The 20,077-nt window shown below is 48.5% G+C and overlaps 1 protein-coding gene across 2 annotated transcripts in view; it reads right to left on the bottom strand.

The window, feature by feature from the left end:
* ASAP2 (ArfGAP with SH3 domain, ankyrin repeat and PH domain 2) overlaps positions 1 to 20,077 on the bottom strand; it is a gene marked incomplete at its 5' end in the record, with an annotated part of 157,407 nt that overhangs the window by 28,203 nt on the left and 109,127 nt on the right. For both annotated transcript variants that reach the window (XM_082672195.1, XM_082672196.1), the window contains 6 exons: positions 4,215 to 4,348; positions 6,661 to 6,827; positions 6,905 to 6,953; positions 12,912 to 12,999; positions 17,493 to 17,562; positions 17,660 to 17,763. In XM_082672195.1, coding sequence (XP_082528321.1) covers positions 4,215 to 4,348; positions 6,661 to 6,827; positions 6,905 to 6,953; positions 12,912 to 12,999; positions 17,493 to 17,562; positions 17,660 to 17,763 — 612 coding nt within the window. The remainder of the gene's footprint in view (positions 1 to 4,214; positions 4,349 to 6,660; positions 6,828 to 6,904; positions 6,954 to 12,911; positions 13,000 to 17,492; positions 17,563 to 17,659; positions 17,764 to 20,077) is intronic.

The following is a 20,077-nucleotide window of genomic DNA, read 5'->3' as shown; positions in this document are numbered from 1 at the left end:
TATATTTAACAGCTGGTTAACAACTTCATGAGGAGGCAGGAGAAAGTCATAAAATAGGCCCGAGTCAGTAATATGTGCTCCTGGGGGTTTCTGACCCTATTCTTTGATGGAAGGAGGTTTTTAAATTACTGACTCAAATTCAATTCCATAATACTGAAATTTCCTTTACTAATTTCACTTACAATGTGGGACTGATCATATGATACCAGGACCCTCTTACCGACAATACTGTTTTACGTAGCACCTGAAAATCAGAACTGAAATCGTAATCTTCTATGTTAAGGAGGAACTTTACCTTTTTAAAATTTATGCTTATCAGGAGGTTTTCTGAAAGCAGATTGGCTTTAAAATCTAAGGATCTTAGGCTGGTGCATGCTAGAGTAGTTAAAATGGTACAGCTGCCCTGAACTCCAATCAAATTAATACTGCAATTACCCCAGTTTCTTTCCACCGAGTAAGAAGTGATTCTAGAAGCAGGAGGCAAAGGGAAGGAAAGATGACTGCTGACCAGCCACCTTCACGGATGCTGCTGAAACCCACTCGGTTGACATGGGAATCAAGCATGCTTTGAAACAAAAACAAATTAAGAAGGAAATGGTGAAACCGCCACGACATATCATCAGGGGAAACTGTTTACAAACCCCAGGCCAGAAAATACTTTATGGAATTAAGCAAAAGACTTCTGTCATGAGGACCACGGTGAGACCGTATGGGGGGACAGGAGCTGCACTTTACAGGGTGGGTGAGCATCTGTCTGTTTAGAACACAGTGCCAGCCAGGAAATGAAAATCCCTGCTCGTGTATCTGCTGTCTCCATCAGGCCGTGCAAAAACCCCTCTCCTGCCACAGCACATCCATGTGTGTGGCTCTGTGACTCTGCTCTGGAAAGCAGCCCTATCCAGGCTGCAGCCTCGGACACGACAGCAAGTTATCTTCCAGTTCACCCTCATATCTCTTTAATAGGGTACAAGGGGTCTAATTAACATGTGCTGCCCAAGAAAACGTATTCTGATGAACACACCAGCCCAAGACCCTGACACCACTGCTCTGTGAACCTGAAAGGTTCACAAACAGAGCAGTCAACCCGGGTGGGGTCTCCCTGCAGATTCACACATTAGGACACGCAGATGATTTTTCTGGAAGGATTTTGTTCAGATCATCTTGGAGGAGAAGGTAACAACGATAATAATAATAGCTAATACTTCATAGTTCTCACTATGTGCTGGATGTAATTCTGAACACACACACACACAGTGTGTGTGTCAAACCTTCAGGAGATCTTTTGTTCAGGCATCTGACTAAGCAAAATAAAAGAACCAGGCGCTCTAAAAAGGCTCGACACTCTCATGCTTTACAAATGGTACTAACGACACCTGACACACACCCTCCACCTATTGCTTAACAAACAGCTGAGGAATAAGGGTCTGGAGGTGGTGTCATGCCCGCAGTACCAGGGTTGGGGTGAGAGGGGGAGACGTCTGCCTCCTGTGAGTGGCCAGACAGGCGAGTTCAGGGGCAAAGAGAGGGTGGGAATAAATCCCACGTGATTCAGGCCTCTGCCCTTTGTTTTTCTGATAACCACTCAGGAAAAGAGGCTTAGATAAGGGAGCGTTTAAAGCTATGGCAGAGATTAGACATCAGAAACATCTGCAGATCTTAGTTAAGCAGCCTCTTCCTGATTTCTCCATAATGGCTGACAGTTGGTCAAACTTTGAACGCCTAGGAGAATATACAGACAGATACAGACGGAGGCTCCAGGAGAAGACACAAAGTTCTGAGCCTGGAATCAGAAGCCAGCTCATCTTTTCATCGAAATGGAGACATTCTCCTTCCAACCGTCTCTGGCGTTCCTCTCTGCAGTAGGCAGTAGTCTCAGGCAGATTGTCAGTTAAGTTTCTGAGACACGTGTAAGCAGGTATAACAGATGTGCCAGGATCAGGCTCCTACCAGCTTGCACAAGCCAGCTGTTAGACAGCCGTTATTAAAAATTACATGATATAAACTCGTGATCAAAGAAACTATACTAGGGAAGTCCCTGGCGGTCCAGCGGTTAGGACTCCCCGCTGCCACTGCCGGGGCCCAGGGGTCAATCCCTGATCGGGGAACTGAGATCCCATAAGCTGCCTGGTGCATCCTCAGAAAAAACAAACAGAAAGACTATACTAAAAACAAAGTAATACTCAATGCATCCCTTCCTAACTATTTTACTGTGCTGTTTTTGAAGTTGTATTTGTGCGGCAAACTTACTACATAATGTGTGTGGTCTTTCCCACCGCACATTCAGTTATCCACACTGCGGCCTGCAAATGGCCACGGTGGGAGCATTGACATCATGTGCCTGGGACTACAAAGCCGGGCTTTTTTCCCTCCCAGAGGGCTGGCGGTTAGACATTTGTCAGGCATGAGGATGGGGAATGAGGAGGGATGGTAGTGATGTTTAAATGCTCTCCACAGGGAGAGTCCTCAAGGGTTGAGAGTGTGAGCTCTGGAATCAGATTAAAGAGGCCTCCACCCCAGATCTGGTGCTTTGATAACTACATAACCTTGGGCTTGTTAAAACATTCTAAGCCTCAGTTCCTCTTTTGTAAAATGGGGATAATACACCAGGGCCACAGGGCTGGAGTGAAGAGCAAAATGACCTAGGACAAAGCGCTGCGCAAAGTGCCTGAGGAGCGCCTCGTACAGAATCAACAATTATTACTTCAGCATAAACCACTTAACACTTCCAATGTTTTTAAAAAAAACCCACCAGGGCAGTACAGCCACTGCAGGCAGTAGTTTACCAGGGCTCACTGAGAAGTAATTTATGTGTCTCTGAAAATATACCGTGAGAATTTCAAATCTATGCCATCGCCAATTACCCAGGATACCGCCTGCACACACACAGCTCTATGATGGAGGCTGTATGCGTTATGACATTAAAAATAACTGTAGTGTGTAACCAAGAATACACTGCTTGGGTCCCGCCAAGGCTAGCTTAGCTGTAAACCTGAAGTAATCAGTGATGCTACTAAAACTGGGCTACCAGAATCCACTCCAGTTTCTCCCAGCTTTGTCTCTCAAGACCGTAAACGAACTCCTTGGAAGGACAGGAAGGATTCGACAAGACAGTTCTAAATGCATTACAAGTTCAGACACGTTGGATCCAGGATAGTCATCGGTACGACTTACGGCCCTGAGAGATCTACTGACCACGGTAATCGATTTTCTGCCAAGACTACTGCTCTTGACATTAAAATCCATGGCAATCAATATCCACTTAATAGTCACTGTCCAATGCTCAGCCACCTCAAGAAACAATTTCAAACACTACCTTCTAATCGGCAGTCATAGACTTTGAAAACAGTCCGAAGAGCTCATGTTTTAGGCGCCCCAAAGCACCGCCCATGTGTGATATGCTTGTTCCTCAGTGGAGCCAGTCTCAACGCTCTGAAAGTCACTTTACAGGAAATGCTTCAACCCCCTAATACACTGCATGGCTTATGTGTTATCACCCAACCAACAATGAAACACCTTTTTCTTTAGAAACAAAGGCAGTAGAAGCAAATACCAGTATCTCTCCCAAAAGGCAACAATAAGAGACAGAGGACAAGTCCACCAGAGGCTCGAGCCAGGTAGTGACCGCACCGCAGACTCGGCAGACGACTCAGTCCTTTACCGGCTCTGGGCTCTGGGTTCTGCACCTGCTTAATGACTGGGGTGAACTGGACTCTGCCACCATCCTATTCCAGAATCTCACACCAGTCTCAACGCTCCTTTATAAGTTCAATTCATTTTATTCATTTAAGGATAAACCTTTGTGGGACTTCCCTGGTGGGCCAGTGGGTAAGACTCCGTGCTCCCAATGCAGGGGGCCCGGGTCCGATCCCTAGTCAGGGAACTAGATCCTGCATGCATGCCGCAACTAAGAGTCCGCATGCCATAACTAAGAAGTCCGCATGCTGCAACTAAAGATCCCGCATGCCACAACTAAGACCCAGCGCAGCCAAAACAAACAAAAAAAAGAATAAAGCTTTGCAACCCTCAACTATCACACTAGTAGCCGAGGAGGAGGAATTACCAATGAGTTTCTAACTGCCCAAATCCGCTTGGCAATATCAACAGCTACCAGCCCAGCGGAATTTTAAGAAACAGAAATGGATTCAAGTGCCAAAATGAAAACCTCGCTTTCAGATCATTTGTTTTCACTCCAAAATCAAGGATTCGAAACGTACCAGCAGCTCAGATGTTCCTAACACATCTAGCGTCAGGGACTGCATCCTGGAGTAGTGAACCCCCAGCTCTCGGTGGATCCCAGAACACTCAATGCAGGTCAGAATGCCCAGGTTGGTGGAGAGCCACGTAGGATCTGCCAAAGAGAATAGGGAAAATCGGAGCTTGTAAGGAGAGGGCAGGAGTCAGAACTTTTTCTTGCAGTTACTGAACACGGAGTTTTGTTGCATCATTAGCATTTCTTTTTGGATCCTACATGTAGCTGGAACCCTCGTTCATCATTAATTACCACCAATTTACACACAATACACACATGCGCCCGTATCTATTCTCCCTCCTCTTCCTAGGGCTCCACCTCCCCGTCCTTCCATTCATTTGTTAAGCACTCCCAAGGGGCAGGGCTGTCTGTACAGGAATAGGACACAGCGCCCTCTAGTGGCCGAGGGTCCCTGGATACAGACCACCCCCATCACCAACCTGATGGTACCAGCAAAGGGGACAAAGTCTAGCACCACACGGGGGACTGTCTTAACACACGTCTATATGTCAAACATGCTAATAACCAGCAGAGAACACCCACTATGTGCTGAGGCCATGCTCTGTTCAGCGTAGAGTTGAAGCAATTATAGTAGCAATAATAGCTCAAGGTGTGAGAGCTTCAGAAATTACAGGTGCTTTCCCTTAATTTCTCATTTAACACATACAAGAGCGCCTGGAGGCACACAGGGCAGGTGTCTTCACCATCTTGCTCAGAGAGGTGAAGGGCCTTCCTTGCTTGAGGCTGCAGAGCCAGACCACAGCCCTGCCTTCACCTGGGCTCAAACCCACACCCGCACCGCATGTTTACTTGCTCAGCGACGCCTCCTAGCCGAGCGCCAGAGTAGGCACTCAAGAAATGCTTGACGGATGAATGCTGAATTTACCGAAAACACGGAATTCAAAATCAAACATTCTTGAGGACAGGATCACAGCCCAGAAGTACAATTCTCTTTAGAATTGCTTGTTGCCCTCAGAAACTCATAGGAGGCAAGTATTGCAACCTGGGTCACTAGTTGATTGCAAAGTTATTTTTTAAATGTTCAAATTATAAACATTTTATCTGAGTTCAGAAATACTCCCGGGTGTGAAAAACTGGTGTTTTCGCTTCACTAGACCTATTCTACCGAGTCGACTGTGTCATGCTTTTGGTGGGTATGAGCGTACATTTAGACTGCTTTATATCACTCAGACTGTCTTTTAGCATTTTAAAACAAAAATGTCATAGCTTTGATCCCTTATAAGTGTTTTAGAAGTCCAAGTACTACACTGTCCTCATCTAAGAAAAAGCACAGTTCGCTACCTTCACTCCCTGCAGCATCTCCTGCCAAAGGTATGTTTTTAACAGTCCGAGACCCCATGAGGTAATTCCTCAAATTACCCCCAGATACAGCCTCCAGGGTAACAGGAACCTACGGCACTTCTCAACTGTCCACTCTATTTTTGTTGTGCCTTTTTTTTTTTTTTTTGCGGTACGCGGGCCTCTCACTGTTGTGGCCTCTCCCGTTGTGGAGCACAGGCTCCGGATGCGCAGGCTCAGCGGCCATGGCTCACGGGCCCAGCCGCTCCGCGGCATGTGGGATCTTCCCTGACCGGGGCACGAACGCGCGTCCCCTGCATCGGCAGGCGGACTCTCAACCACTGCGCCACGAGGGAAGCCCCATTGCACCTTTTTTAAAATGGAAGTTGTCACAGAACCAGGGGAACGAAAAGGCACACGGCCACCCTAAGCAGCCCACAGCTCCCCTAACACCGGCCCATCTGAGCTACAGGAATAAGTCAGCTCATTAAACGCTTAAAATACTGGTTGTTAAAATCTACAACAGTTTATGTCCATTGAAAATGAAACCCCAGTAGGCCTTATGAAAACACAGAAATAAACACCTCATTTCACGGAATGTGACAGCTGGCTGGGGCTCACAGACAATCTCCACTGGTCCCTTCATCTTCCAAAAAGGGAAACTGACATCTAACAAAGTAAGTGGCTCTTCCAGGGTCACAGACTAGACAGCGGCTTAAAGTTGCTGCAGAAGTTCTACAAAGCGGTACCAAGGGAGGACGGATTGAATCCCGGAAAAAGCCGCAGTCTGGAGCCAATACAATGACCGGATGACCCTGGTTCCACCCTCGCTGTGTGCTTCTGTTTTCATTTCTCAAAAAGCATTTAAACCGTTTCAGCGCTATGGGGCTCTCTCCCCGCAGGCCTGCTCTGAGGGCCCGGAGGCAGGCATCTTCCCACCCTTTCCCCCACTTAGTCTGTGCACAGTTCAGTAAGCATCTGTGTGACAGTGTGAGCTCAGGCTGGGCTGCGCTGAACTTGGTGTTTGAAATGAAAGGGAAAATCAGTGACTGGCTTCTGTGAATCGGAACAGGATTTAAACGTCCTAGAGCTGGAGGGGGTGGCTGGGTCACCTGGCGCCCCGCAGTCGCAACACACGTCATTGCCTGTCATCCTCTGGACCTCGGAGATGATCTCCTTTGTCAGTTCTTGGACTATGTTATTTTCTCCCGTATTGTCATCTCCCTTAAATGCATTGTTCAGAGCTTCTTCTTTGCTGTTTTGCAGCACAGACATCCATCTAGAAAAATAACAGTGACGCTGTGTTAAATCCCAAGGACAACTGCCCTTCCAAGGTCCCACCCCCAAACAACTTACATTTGACATTCCGGTTCGTCCTCTGCTTGAAAGTGGTATGTCCTGTCATCTGCACGGCAAGAGGGGTTTCATCAGTTGTGAGCCCGGACAGTCATCCATACACAATTCCAAAAGAAAGCGGTTTGTAATTAACCTCAGGAAGAGTCTAAACTCTGCCACGAAGTCAATGATTTGTATACAACTAAGCGCTCCCTCCTGCCCTGTACAAGCCCTCGCCTGGGAACTGCGGCTTTCTAATGCAAATTACCGAGCCAGCTCCTTTCCTCCATTCACGTCTGAAGAGAAGCAACTTCCAAACACTGAAGCTCTTCAATGAAAACCATCACTGTCCTTTCAAAACCTTTTTTTTTTTTTTTAACTTGCTACAGAGTTGGCCCCCAATTGTTATGGCCCTTTGAATAGTAAAAGCCTTATCTAAAGCGAGTATCTTACAAGCTTTCTGGCCTTCTTAGCCCAAAGTGTATAGCCTCAGTCCAATTGTGGGAAAGCATCAGAGAAACCCAAACTGAGGGACATATGACCAAAAAACTGATCCATAATTTTCAAAGTATCAAAGTAAGAAAGACAAGGAAAGATACAGAACTGATATAGACTGTACGTGACTAGGGCGAAATAACAGCAATGTGGAATCCTGGAGAGAATCCTGGAACAGAAGGAGGACACTAGTGGAAAAAATGGTAAAATCGGAATAAGATTCTTAGTTAACAGCATCACACCGATGTAAATTTCCTGGTTTTGACAGCTGCAGACATGGCTGATATTATGTACTAAATAGTAACTGATAACCTGTACTATGCTGTCAGTATTGGGGGGAGCTGGGTAAGGGATATACAGAAATTCTTTGCCTACAATCAGTGCAAAACCAAAGTAAGAAAGAAAATTAAATTAAAAAAGAAAGAAAAAAGGGGAGGGAGATCCAACTTCTGCAGATGGCAGAGCGGTGACAGACAGGGACTGTCCTTGGGGTTCACAATAAACACCTGTGCCCCTCAAAGTGAGTGAACATTGCGGCTTTTACACTCCTGAAAGCACTTTAGTTCTTAGGATAATTCTTGGTGAGCTGACTGGGAGGAGGCTAAGGCCCAGAGAGGTTAAGAGGCAGGAACAAGCGCACCCAGTGGCCGAGGGGTCAGGTTTTGACCCCAGCTCTGATCCTCTTCCTATTTTCCTGACACGGAGCGGACACCCCGCACCCTCTATCCCCAGCCTGTTGCTGAGGAAAGGAACAGGGTTTAAGAGAACTGTGCCAAGGGACTTCCCTGGTGGTCCAGTGGTTAAGAATCCGCCTTCCAATGCAGGGGACGCGGGTTCCATCCCCGGTCCAGGAACTAAGATCCCACATGCCACAGAGCAACTAAGCCCGAGCGCACAGCAACTACTGAGCCCACGCCCTCTGGAGCCTGCGCCACAACTAGAGAAGCCCACATGCCACAACGAAAGATCCCGCATACCACAACTAAGACCCGACACAGCCAAAAATAAAATAATTACTTTAAAAAAAAAGAGACCCGTGTCAAGTTCAGAAAAATAAACTTAATCCTGTGATCCAAATGTTAGTGGTCGGGTGCCGGGAGCCGTATAGGAAGTGCCTTTGAGTCTCAGCACGGACGAGACCCATAGTGCCAAGCAAAGCTGGTACTGTCAGGTACAAATATGGAGAAGCAAAGCTCTCCTCTGCGTGGTTCCCCTTGTTCCCCCCTGCTTTTGCTTAAGGTGATTTTTATGGGATTGCTATTAGTGTTGGGAAATATTTCCAGCTCCGATGGAGGGTTTAGGGAAAGACCCCAACTTAGGGTAAAACCAAAAAAGATTGTGATTACTCCGGCTCCCTTAATGGCTACACCTGAAATCCCCACTCCCAGGCCAGGGCGTTGGGTTCAGGGAAATACAATAGGAGCATTTGTGTGGCAAAAGCTTACTTTAGAAGACAAATTGAATGGGTTTTGGCCCTCCTGGGGAGTTAGAGATATGTTAGGAAACACTTGGGTATGGTGGCGGGGAGGTTTTATGGCCACAGGGGATGAAAGAGACTATAAGCGATAAGAAGATTATTTAACCTGTTTAACCTGCTGATGTAATCTGTTGATGTAAATTACTTTTGTTTTATGGCTTGTGTAAGAGATTTTTTGGCATGGGAATGAGGTTGTTAAGATTGAAAATGAGATTATTTTATAGTATAAATGCTTTGGAATCACGAAAAATAAATTTGTCAGATCCTTGCATCCTCTGAGGTGTCTTGTGTTCTGTCCACGCCGACTCCGTCTCCCCTTTGGGTGAAACCTGTCCAGCTGGGGCTGGTCCTCGGTGTCGGGTGCTAGGAAGAGAGGCCGCTTTCCCTGCCCCCACTCTACCTGGTGTGCAGAGCCTTACCTGCGGGAGGGCCGGAGGGGGCAGGTCCACATCCACTCTAAGTGGAACTCAGAGTCCTTGGGAAGCCATGACCATGGCAGGTTGCACCAGGGGACCGGGTCTGACACCAGGCCTAAAACCCTCCAAGTTTTCCCTGAAGCCACTTCATGGTCAGACCAGGCACAGATGCCACGGGAAAATCAAGGAGACGGGGGAGCAACCCATTTCTCTGGCCAATTCTGCATTTTAACACGTGAATGGTGGAGAAGCAGGGGAAATTCTCAGTGAAAATTTCCAAATAAAAATTCCCTTGTATGGAACCCTCTTGCACTGTTGGTGGGAATGTAAACGGATACAGCCACTAGGGAGAACAGTATGGAGGTTCCTTAAAAAACTAAAAATAGAATTACCATATGACCCAGCAATCCCACTACTGGGCATATACCCTGAGAAAACCGTAATTCAAAAAGACACATGCACCCCAATGTTCACTGCAGCACTGTTTACAATAGCCAGGTCATAGAAGCAACCTACATGCCCGTCGACAGACGAATGGATAAAGAAGATGTGGTACATATATACAATGGAATATTACTCAGCCATAAAAAGGAACGAATTTGGGTCATTTGTAGAGACATGCATGGACGCAGAAACTGTCATACAGAGTGAAGTAAGTCAGAAAGAGAAAAACAATATCGTATATTAACGCATATATGTGGAATCTAGAAAAATGTTACAGATGAACCAGTTTGCAAGGCAGAAACAGACACAGATGTAGAGAACAAACCTATGGACACCAAGGGGGGAGAGTGGCGGGGGCTGGTGGTGGTGGGATGAACTGGGAGACTGGGATTGACATGTAGACACTAATATGTATAAAATAGATAATAAGAACCTGCTGTATAAAAAATAAATTAAAAAAAAAAGAATTCCCTTGTATGGACACTCTTTCACGATGCCTTTACACCAAGAACAGTTTCTAGCAGATTCAACTAGAGGGAGGAGAAAACAGGAGGTTTCCAGAGCCCTGCTGCGACGGTATCCTGGGAAGGGCTGCTTCTCTGCCCCAGGCTTGGGCTCCAGCTGGCCACGAACCCTCCATGTGGGCCTGGAGAGGCACCCTGTGGGTCCATCCCACTCAGGGGAGTGACCTAGATCATGTGCACCTTCTGCTACACCTCCCACCCCACCTGGCATGACTGCATGATCTGAGGATAATGGCTCAGGACTTGAATTCGTAAACAGTGGGGTCAATCTGAGGCCAAGAGGACTGGACAGGCTCCAGAAGGGCTGGGGCCTTGCCACAGGGACGTCCTCCTTGAGAAGCCAGGCCCACTGATGGCTTGATCTGGGCGGGGAGTCCCTGTCTGGGGGAAAGATCGGTAAAGGAGGATCCTGCAGGGAAACAGCTGAAGCCAGCAGCCGGTCTGTTCCTCCCGGGCTCTCTGGGTGATTCCAAGCTGGCTTTGCAGGTTGAGGGACAGGAGGAAGGGGCGGCTCCTCGGGGCCTGGTAGACTCACACCTGAAACAGCATCCTCACTGCCCATCTACAGCTTGACTTTTATTTCTCCAGCCACCCAGATGTTTCACGAGCACAAAGGTGTCTCGGGGATACGTGTGTGTCCCAGCAGCCCCGTCAGCAGGTAGAGTCAGACCCGAAGCCAGGCCCCCACCTCTCAGGACGCTCGTCAGGTCACGGTTTTCTAGCTCTGCAGTGTCTCCCTTGATGGTTCCTGGGGGTGGGGGTGGGGGTCTGACCAGTTTTGACGTTTCTCTGTAACGACCCAAACCCACATAGCGCTGCAACAAAGCACTGCCACTACACACGCTCCCAGGGCAGCATCACCTCTTGAAAACTAGCTGAGGATGACAAGTGTGTAGGACCGGGACTCATTCTACCCACTGGGAGACAGTGGCAAGAAGAGATGAGAGCATTTTTCAGAGACGACAGTGGACTCAGCGCCTAGGACCAGGTTCGGTAAGCCCTTCCGGGTACCGGAGGCTGCAAGCTCTTGACCGAGGGTATTTATCACGTCAGGCAACAGAACAAAGACACTGATGGAATCTTGCGAATGTCAGGTGGCCAGTGCGCGAGCACAGAACCAGATGCCCGGGGCCTGGCCAGCTGTTCAAATGTGTATGCTGGGAGGCTTCGGAGTCATCTACACGCCTGAAAGAAACGCTTCTGCACACGTGGTCTCTGACGGGGGCCCCACAGGGGTGCTGGAGCGACCGGGGCAAGCGAGGGTGTGTGGGCCCACCTCCCCGGGCGCAGAACTCATACTCCGTGACTAACCGCCGATCAGCTACTGGAGGGGAATGCGCCCCTTCTCATGAGTTAGTGCTTCAGAAGATGGAGAGGCCGCAGCCCTCCAAGTGTCCCCTAGACACTGACTGACGTCACATACGACCCCCAAGCTGTCTCCCTTAAACTGTCACTTTTTATTGCCATCCAGGGGCACATTTTAAAGCATGGGCAATCCTCCACATTCCACACCGTCCTGAGGGAGTGAAGGATCGGAGAGCGAGGAGGGTAAATGCACCTGCGGGCCTGACGAAACACAGCAGGGCACACAGGCCTGGAAGCCGGAGAGAGTCGATTTTTATTTTGCAAATCCGTCTGGAAGCTGAAGATCAGAACCAACAGCGCCCAAAGCACACGCCACACGGCTCAACATGCTGCCGCAGCTCGGGACCGGGCGCATGAGAACAGGCACCGGCCCGGGCCTCCGTCTCCTCCCCAAGCACAGAGGAGCTGGTGATCGCTTCCTCTAAGTTTGCTGTGGGCATGAACTTACATAGTAACTTCCTACCCTCAATAATACAGCCCAGCACACATGTTAAAGCAGCCACCTCGTGCTCGGGATACTGAGGCAAACAGGACAGCACTCACCTTCCCAGAAGGCACGGTCCGGAGTTCTCCTCTATGAATGTAACTCTTGTGCCCAAATCCCCAGTGACTGCCTTTTGAAAGGGGAGCTAGCCCTTTCCTTCCCCCAAACTGTAACCCTGCCACCGAAAACTGCCAAGACCAAAAAGGCCATCACGTTTCTTTAAGACATCGCTCGCCCTTTCCCTCTTCCTTAGGCGATGCTGAGAGGCCACTCGCCACAATGGGTGGTTCTGTGGTGGTTCTTCTGGGTCTGCCACAAAGACGAGCAGCACAGGAGCAGAAACACTAATTCTGGGGCAGGAAGACAAGTAGATTTCAACCCGAGAGTTTCAAGGGCTCTGCCGGGGGCCTCATCACATCAGTGGTGCAGGAGTTCTAACAGCGCCCAAGTTAGGGGAGCTCTGATGACAGAACTGTCCTTTTTTATAGTGAAGTGAAGGGATTTTTAGGCTTGAGGGCTGATCTAGCATAATCTCCTTGTTTACGAATAGGAAACCCGAGGCCTGGGAAGCTGAGAGGACGTGCCCAAGTTTACAGATCCCGCGAGCAGAGCAAGGCCGTCCGCAGGTTCAAGCCCTGAACCGAGAGACCGGCAAGCAGACCATCACCAGCGGAAATAAAAAGCACGCAGTCACCTGAAATAAAGGGCTTTCTCTTTGAAAACCAATTCTTTAAATTAATGCACTGTCTGAAATGGGGCTGATGCCCTAGATGAGAGTGTAAAATGATTTCTCTGCAGCACCGTGTCTGAGAAATAAACTTACGTGAAATGAGGTCAAAACACTTCTTCTCCTCAGGGTTGGTTTTCACTTGGCAGGTTAATAGATTAAGCTTTGCGGGAGGCCGGTTAGCCTGTTGAAAGACAAAAAAACAGAGATGGGTGGAAAGGATTGGGAAACCACAGTTTCCTCATTAATCATTCCTCATTAAAATATAGCGAGAACAGGTTCTCACTGGCTTGCAATGATAGCTATCAGAAGGCAGGTTTTCATGTGGAAGGCATGACAGAGGCACATCACAGCGTGTCCCTGGACCTCGGCTCCCAGGGGGCAGCTGCCCCTCCCTGCAAGGGACAAGGGGGGGGCACACACCCACCCAGACAGGGATAACAAGTGATGCCAGCCCAGCTTTGAGGTCAAGGGCAGTGGGCTCCCCGAGATCAAAATGCTCCCCGTCTAAAGCTCAGAGACATTCCGTCCTGATCAGCTGGGCACATGGGCACCCACATCGATTTCTGGTGATCTTAAAAGTGTTTTCCTGAGTATAAACACTCACTTTCAAGGAAAGTAACCTCACAGCACAAAAATGACAGAGAAATTATATATATATATATATATGAAATGACAGATGACAGATTCGTAATCCTTAATGCCAGCCATCTGTCACTTAAATTTCAACAAAACCCACCTTGTTCACATAGGTGTCCCCCACCTTCTGCCCTCCACACACAATGGTAACAAGAGATGTTTTTGTCAGAGATGTGTCAAAAATGACTATTTTATTCCCATTTCAGAAACTATCATAACTAGTCCAAAAAAGCAAAGGGCAGAAGATAAGATAATTTCAGAAAAAAAAGAAAAGAATTCTGAATGGCAAAACACCTCTCAGAAATCTTGGAGAAATATTCAAGTATGAAAGGCTTATCTTACCCACCCACCAAGCTGCTAAAAGAAAGACCAAATAAAATGTCTTAAGAGTTCAATTGTTCTTGTCTACCCCTTCCCGTGGCCACCAGCCATGTCAAGAAATTGTAAAAGCTTGGATTTGGGATTAATCGAGATACACACTCACAAGTGTCTACATCTGGGCAGACCTGCATTTATAGACCCCTCTCCACTGAGCTCAGAGTCAGGGGCGAGGCAGCGTGGCCTCCATTAAAACAGGACTGATCCTTGCAGTGTGAACAACTGGGTTTGATGACAGCAATTTGGGACAAGCAGAAGCTGGATAAACAGGGTTGGACTAGACTCTCCTGGTTCACGGCTGTGCTGCCATCTCTTACGTGGAAATCACTGCGTGTTCTGCAGTCTGCCGGTGCCTAACAGGTGCCCTTGGGTCATCAGAAACCAGTATTCAAAGACTCCAAGCTCTGCCTGATCTTGCAAAGCCTGACAATTCCAAGTAGAAGTACCACCAATCCTGTTTTTGATCTTTATTAATACAATTAACTGGCTCGTCCAGGAACCAATACACCAAACGATACGTTTCTACAGTAGGAGACCACAGCACAAATGCAAGCAAGCACTCCGCCAAGGTGTTCAGCCCATAAAAAGTATGCGCCTATTCCATTACCTCATATGGTCACACAACTATACAGGCGCATTTAGGTGACGTTCCTGGACTACTTCCAAATGCTGGTGTCCACTGAGTCTCAGAAGCAGGAGCAGTAAAGGGGGTGATGCACTTTGGTAAATACAGAAAACTTCCACGGACAAGAAGATGATTTCGAATAGTAATAGCTACCTTTACTCAGTTGCTGCTGCCGCTATTGTTATTATCCTATTATGTGCTTACCTGAGGCAGGCACTGTTGTAGGCATTTTTAATGAATTAACTCATTTAATTTTCCCAGCTGCACTCTGAGGCAGGAACTACTCCACATTTATAGATAAAGATACTGTCCGCGACAGACTAAATAATTTTTTTTTTTTTTTTTGCGGTACGCGAGCGTCTCACTGGTGTGGCCTCTCCCGTTGCGGAGCACAGGCTCCGGACGCGCAGGCTCAGCGGCCATGGCCCACAGGCCCAGCCGCTCCGCGGCATGTGGGATCTTCCCGGACCGGGGCACGAACCCGTGTCCCCTGCATCGGCGGGCGGACTCCCAACCACTGCGCCACCAGGGAAGTCTTGTCAGGCTTTTAAAAGGAAGTTTCTAGTCTTCCTTCTGCATGACTGATAATCATTTAAAAATTTTTTTTAGATTTTGTAAGAAACAACAGACATTTCTTCCAGCTTAATACAGTCCCCAGCCTTTGGCGGTGTGGCAAAGCGACGAATTTGGCAAAGAGGATATCTAATTAGAGTCATCTTGTCCCAAGGATAACTTCTTTCCAGGGCCAGAAAACACAATCAGCCTTGTCTAACGGGGAATACCGACTTGGGCTTTCTACTGAATTCATCCCCGATGCTATCACTGTCCCTCTGCTAAAATACAGCATACAAGAATCTCATGTCCTAACCTGTCCCTTTTTTCCTGACGGTAAGTTAACAAACATACTCAGGGAGATGCTGGCTGAACAGGTAAGCCACGAAAGGAGCCAAACCCAAACCAAACCCAACCCAACAGGCATGTCTCCACTGTCTTTCTCGGCGGAGGTTAATTCACATCACAGCAGCACTGAGGTGTCGGGACCTGGTCCCCCAGAGCACGCAGGGTGCCTCGCAGCAGAGACGGCTGCCACAGGGACCCACTCCTTTCCCAGGAGAGGCAGCGGGACGGAGCCTCCGCCTGCCACTCCTCTGGGCTGGAAGCGGCATCCAGAGAGCGGGACTCCCTAGAGGAGGATCCCCGCAAGGGCGAGGCACTAACACAACATGCGAGTGGCGTGACAAACTGAGCTCTCCGCATGCTGGTAAAGCTACTTAGGACCGTACCATCTGCCCAAAACTGCGGCAGCCCGTCAACATTTAAAGAAAACTAAGCCTCCACGTCTCTTCAGAGGAAGCTCAAGCAACAGAAATGAAGAGACCCAAAGTTTATGCTGTCGGCAAAGGATCACCAGACCTGCTGTCATTTCTGTGGTCGGGGGGAGAACCGCTCTTTGGCTTAAGCCGAGGCCCTGGGTCTAGTGGACACGCCAATGAAGCAAGTATCCCAGCAGGCCTTAGAGCTGTAAACAAATATGAAGCGAAACCCAGTCTTGTTTTATGAGATGTTCTGCACTGAGGCAGTAAACCTGACCCAAAACAGAGTAGAATACAATTCGAAAGCAAGTCACAGAATCGCAGGTGTTAGAGCAGGAAGGGAACCTGGCCTTCATGCAGTCTAACGTTCTCCATTTTAAACAGGAGTGGTGACTAAATCACTTTGCCTTCCTTAGTCTACAGCACTTACACCCAGTCTCACTCACTCTCACTCACACACACACACACACACGCACACACGCACACACGTCCATACGGGAAAAACATTACATCAGGATCCAAACTGCATGGCCCCATGAGGGACGTGGTGGGCGTAAAGAAGGCCAGTGAAGGCTGGATTCTGGAAAAGAGAAACGACCTTTATTTGCCCAGGCAGGAGCCACGTTCAATCCCCCAGGCCAGAGGTCCCTCCAGACACTTGGTATCTGCTAGTTCTGTGGTCTCTCTCCCTTCTCATACAGAGTGGGTGAAAAGGAAGGGACCCCACTCCCACCCCGTGGAACACAGTCCACGCTGCAGTGCCACCCTTCAGGCGGGGTTTTATTCTGTCTCCTCACTCCTAAATACTGACAAGGGCAGGGTTTCTCTGGAACCACACTGAGCCATGACCTCTGGCCAGGGCCCTGAAAAGGCTGTCTGCACTCCCGCCCAGCTCTGCCTCTCACGGGGGAGCTGGTGGGGACAGAGGAAGAAAGACGAAGGCTGAGGCTCATCTCCACTATGGGACTGAGGTCAGGGCCAGGCCTCCTGCCTGGGGTGCAGGAACCTAGGCCACCACCAGCGTCCTCGTTCTCAGCAAGACAGCAACCAACTCTGCCTTCAGACGTTTAAAAAATCTCTACCGGCCTCCACGGCTTTCACCAGATCCCGTCACACCAGGTAAGGTGATCATATGCATAAAGTCCACCGTGGAAAAGGGCTGTGTTTGTAACTGTGGTTACACAGTCCCTCGTCTCCAAAAGCCAGATTAAGAAATCATTTTGTTCCAACTGGCATTCCAACTGGCTCAGCGTATGTTGGCTCAGTTTCCTGCACGGGCAATTATACACAGGGTCGTAGAAAAAGACCCCGATGAAGGCTGGGTGCAGTACGTCTACAATAAAATTACTGAAATCGCTCTTGTCTTGGATTTCTGATTCCCAGGAAGAGCAGAACTCTTTCCAAGTGCGACGTTCAGTTTCCACAGACAAAGGAAGCTGGCGAGCGGTTTGCTGCTTGTTTCTGGGAGTCACAGGCCTCTGAATACAGACCACCTGGCTCCTCAGGTGTTCCTGACCCTGTGAGGCAGCAAGGGCCCCTGCCAGCGGAGCGTCAACAAGGGCACCAAACCGAGGAGGCACCCAAACAGGCTCTTCTCAGCAGGGACCTTGTTTAAAATGCACGCCTAGTGCTGCAGCGCAGGGCTCGGTCCCCTTTCCAGGCCTCCAGCCCACATGGCCTCATCCCGCTACAGCGGAGCCCGTGATGACAGAGGATACTTACGGTGCCATGGGATATGGTCAGAAAACCATTTTTCACTGAACATTTCCTTTTCTGCCACACTTTTCGGATCCTTACAGATAAATGGGGAAAAAATAAAAGAGTTGAGAAATTTTGGACACAGGAGATTACGAACACACACTGAAACTCTAGCAACGCCGTCTACGTACCCATCGCTTTTCTTGTAGAGGTTGCCATTCCGCTCAGTGCCGTGCTCTTTGTTTCCCTGAGGCTGGTGTAAACTATAGGCTGTGCTCTGGCGAAGCTGTGAATCCTGCAAACAGTTAAGATGTTAGTGTTTTTTAATCCTGTCCAGGTTCCAATTTTTAAAAAGCAGTACACAGAGACACTTACACCCTTAAAAATTTTTTTTTCTTTTTAAATTAGAGAATTTCCTCTCTTAAACACACCGAAAAAGGGACATGAAATTCATATCCTGGAACTCCTAAATGCCACCTACCAGGCTGGAGAAGGAAATGACAAATGCCAGTATCCCCAGACTGGCTGAAAGAATGAGCCATTTGGAAATTACGAGATTTTACTTATTTACTAGCCTTTAGTCCCTGACAGCGGCAAGAACTCCCGGTGTGGCAAAAGCAGCCCTCGAGAAGGAAGGCAGGAATGCTACATGTTGGAAGAGGCAGGGCTTTCAGGCAAAAAAAACACAAAAACAATGTTCTGCCTCTTACTTTGGGCAAGTTACTTAAGCTCCCTGTCTCAGTTTCCTCCTGGGAAAACAGGAAAACAATTTCTAGTAAGGACAGTAAATATAGGAAGGCTTGAGTGAGCCCACGTGTGTGAATACCTGCTATGTAACACATATGAACAACATCTGCTTCCTGACCCCATCAATCCCAGCAGAGGGGCCATGGCCCTACACCCAACTGCTCCAGCCTGAGGGCAGACTGTCCACATGGTCAGCTGAGAATATGGCCAAGTCCACCACCTCTGGGAAACTCCAGCCTTCAGCTTCTTGAGGGCAAAGACCATTAATGAATCCCCTGGGCCTAAGTCCAGTGTCTGGGGTCCAACATGCGCTCGACTGGTGTTTCACAGATGATACCAGAAGCGCTAACCCTGGAAATTCTGGCAAAGGAAACAAGGGGAGCAAAACATGAACAAGCAGTTCACAGGTCAACCAGGCAGGACTAAGAGCTGCCTCCATCTGTTGTGAGAGCTCCCGACCCCGTTCACTTCGTCACAGAAGAAACAGAAACGATGAAAATAAGGCACTTGCTCGAAAGGCAGGGCTCGCTGGAGCCAGAGCGGAGGGTGGAAGGGTACTCCGCCTCGCACCCTGAGGCCCCTTCCACTGCGCCTCGTGCCCTCACCAGAGGACGCCCAAGGATCCAGAGCTAGCCTCACTCCACTGTCGAGCAGCTGACCAGCCCCCGGGACCCTAGGCGCTGCCCAAACAATGAAAGAACCGGTGCACGACAGTCAACATGATCCAAACTGAGAATACACCAGCTCCAGAAGTAAAGAGTCAAACGGAGAAAACAATGGGAGCGCCTGGAAGAAGTGAGCTTTAAAGATGAAGGTGAGAACCGCCAGAGGATAAGGGAAGGGACACACGCGGAGGCCTGCAGAGGAAAGTGGTGGCTGTGGCCATCCTACAGGGAGGGAAACGAGGACAAATACTACAGCCAAGATAAGGGGGCCCATCGGCCGAAGGGACAGGCGGGCTGGAGTCAGAGCCTAGACTTCATCCGAAAGCCACAGCCAGCCACCTGAATTCTTGACCGTTTTTTAAAAAAATCTTGAAATGCAAATTTTTAATTTGGATGAAGTCCAGTTTATCTACTATTTCTTTTGTCGTCTGTACTTAGATGTCACGTCTAAGAAGTCATTGCCTAATCTAAGGTCATGAAGATTTACATCTATGTTTTCTTCTAAGTTTTATTTTTTTAGATTTTTAATTAATTAATTAATTTTTGGCTGTGTTGGGTCTTCGTTTCTGTGCAAGGGCTTTCTCTAGTTGCGGCGAGCGGGGGCCACTCTTCATCGCGGTGCGCGGGCCTCTCACTGTCGCGGCCTCTCTTGTTGCGGAGCACAGGCTCCAGACGCGCAGGCTCAGTAGTTGTGGCTCACGGGCCCAGTTGCTCCGCGGCATGTGGGATCTTCCCAGACCAGGGCTCGAACCCGTGTCCCCTGCATTGGCAGGCAGATTCTCAACCACTGTGCCACCAGGGAAGCCCTCTTCTAAGTTTTATAGTTTTAGCTCTTACATTTAGGTCTTTGACCCATCTTGAATTAATTTTTTATTATGGTGTGAGGTAGGGGTCTAAATGCATTCTTTTGCTTTGGCTATCCAACTGTCCCAGCATCATTTACTGAAAAGACGGTTCTTTCCTCATTGAATTGTCTTAACACCTTTGTTGAAAATCAACTGACCATAAATGTAAGGGTTCAATTCTATTTCATTGATCTATATGCTCATTCTCACGCCAGTGCCACACCATCTTGATTATTATAGCTTTGTGGAAAGTTCTGAAATCAGAAAGAATGAGTCCTCCAACTTTGTTCTTCTTTTTCAAGATTGCTTTGGCTCTTCTGGGTCCCTTGCATTTCCGTACGAATTTTAAAAT

This window comes from Grampus griseus (genome assembly GCF_964374135.1).
Source record: "Grampus griseus genome assembly, chromosome: 15".
NCBI classification, from domain to species: domain Eukaryota; kingdom Metazoa; phylum Chordata; class Mammalia; order Artiodactyla; family Delphinidae; genus Grampus; species Grampus griseus.
The sequence above is the reverse complement of the archived record's forward strand: the minus strand, read 5'-3'. Positions and strand labels throughout refer to the sequence as shown.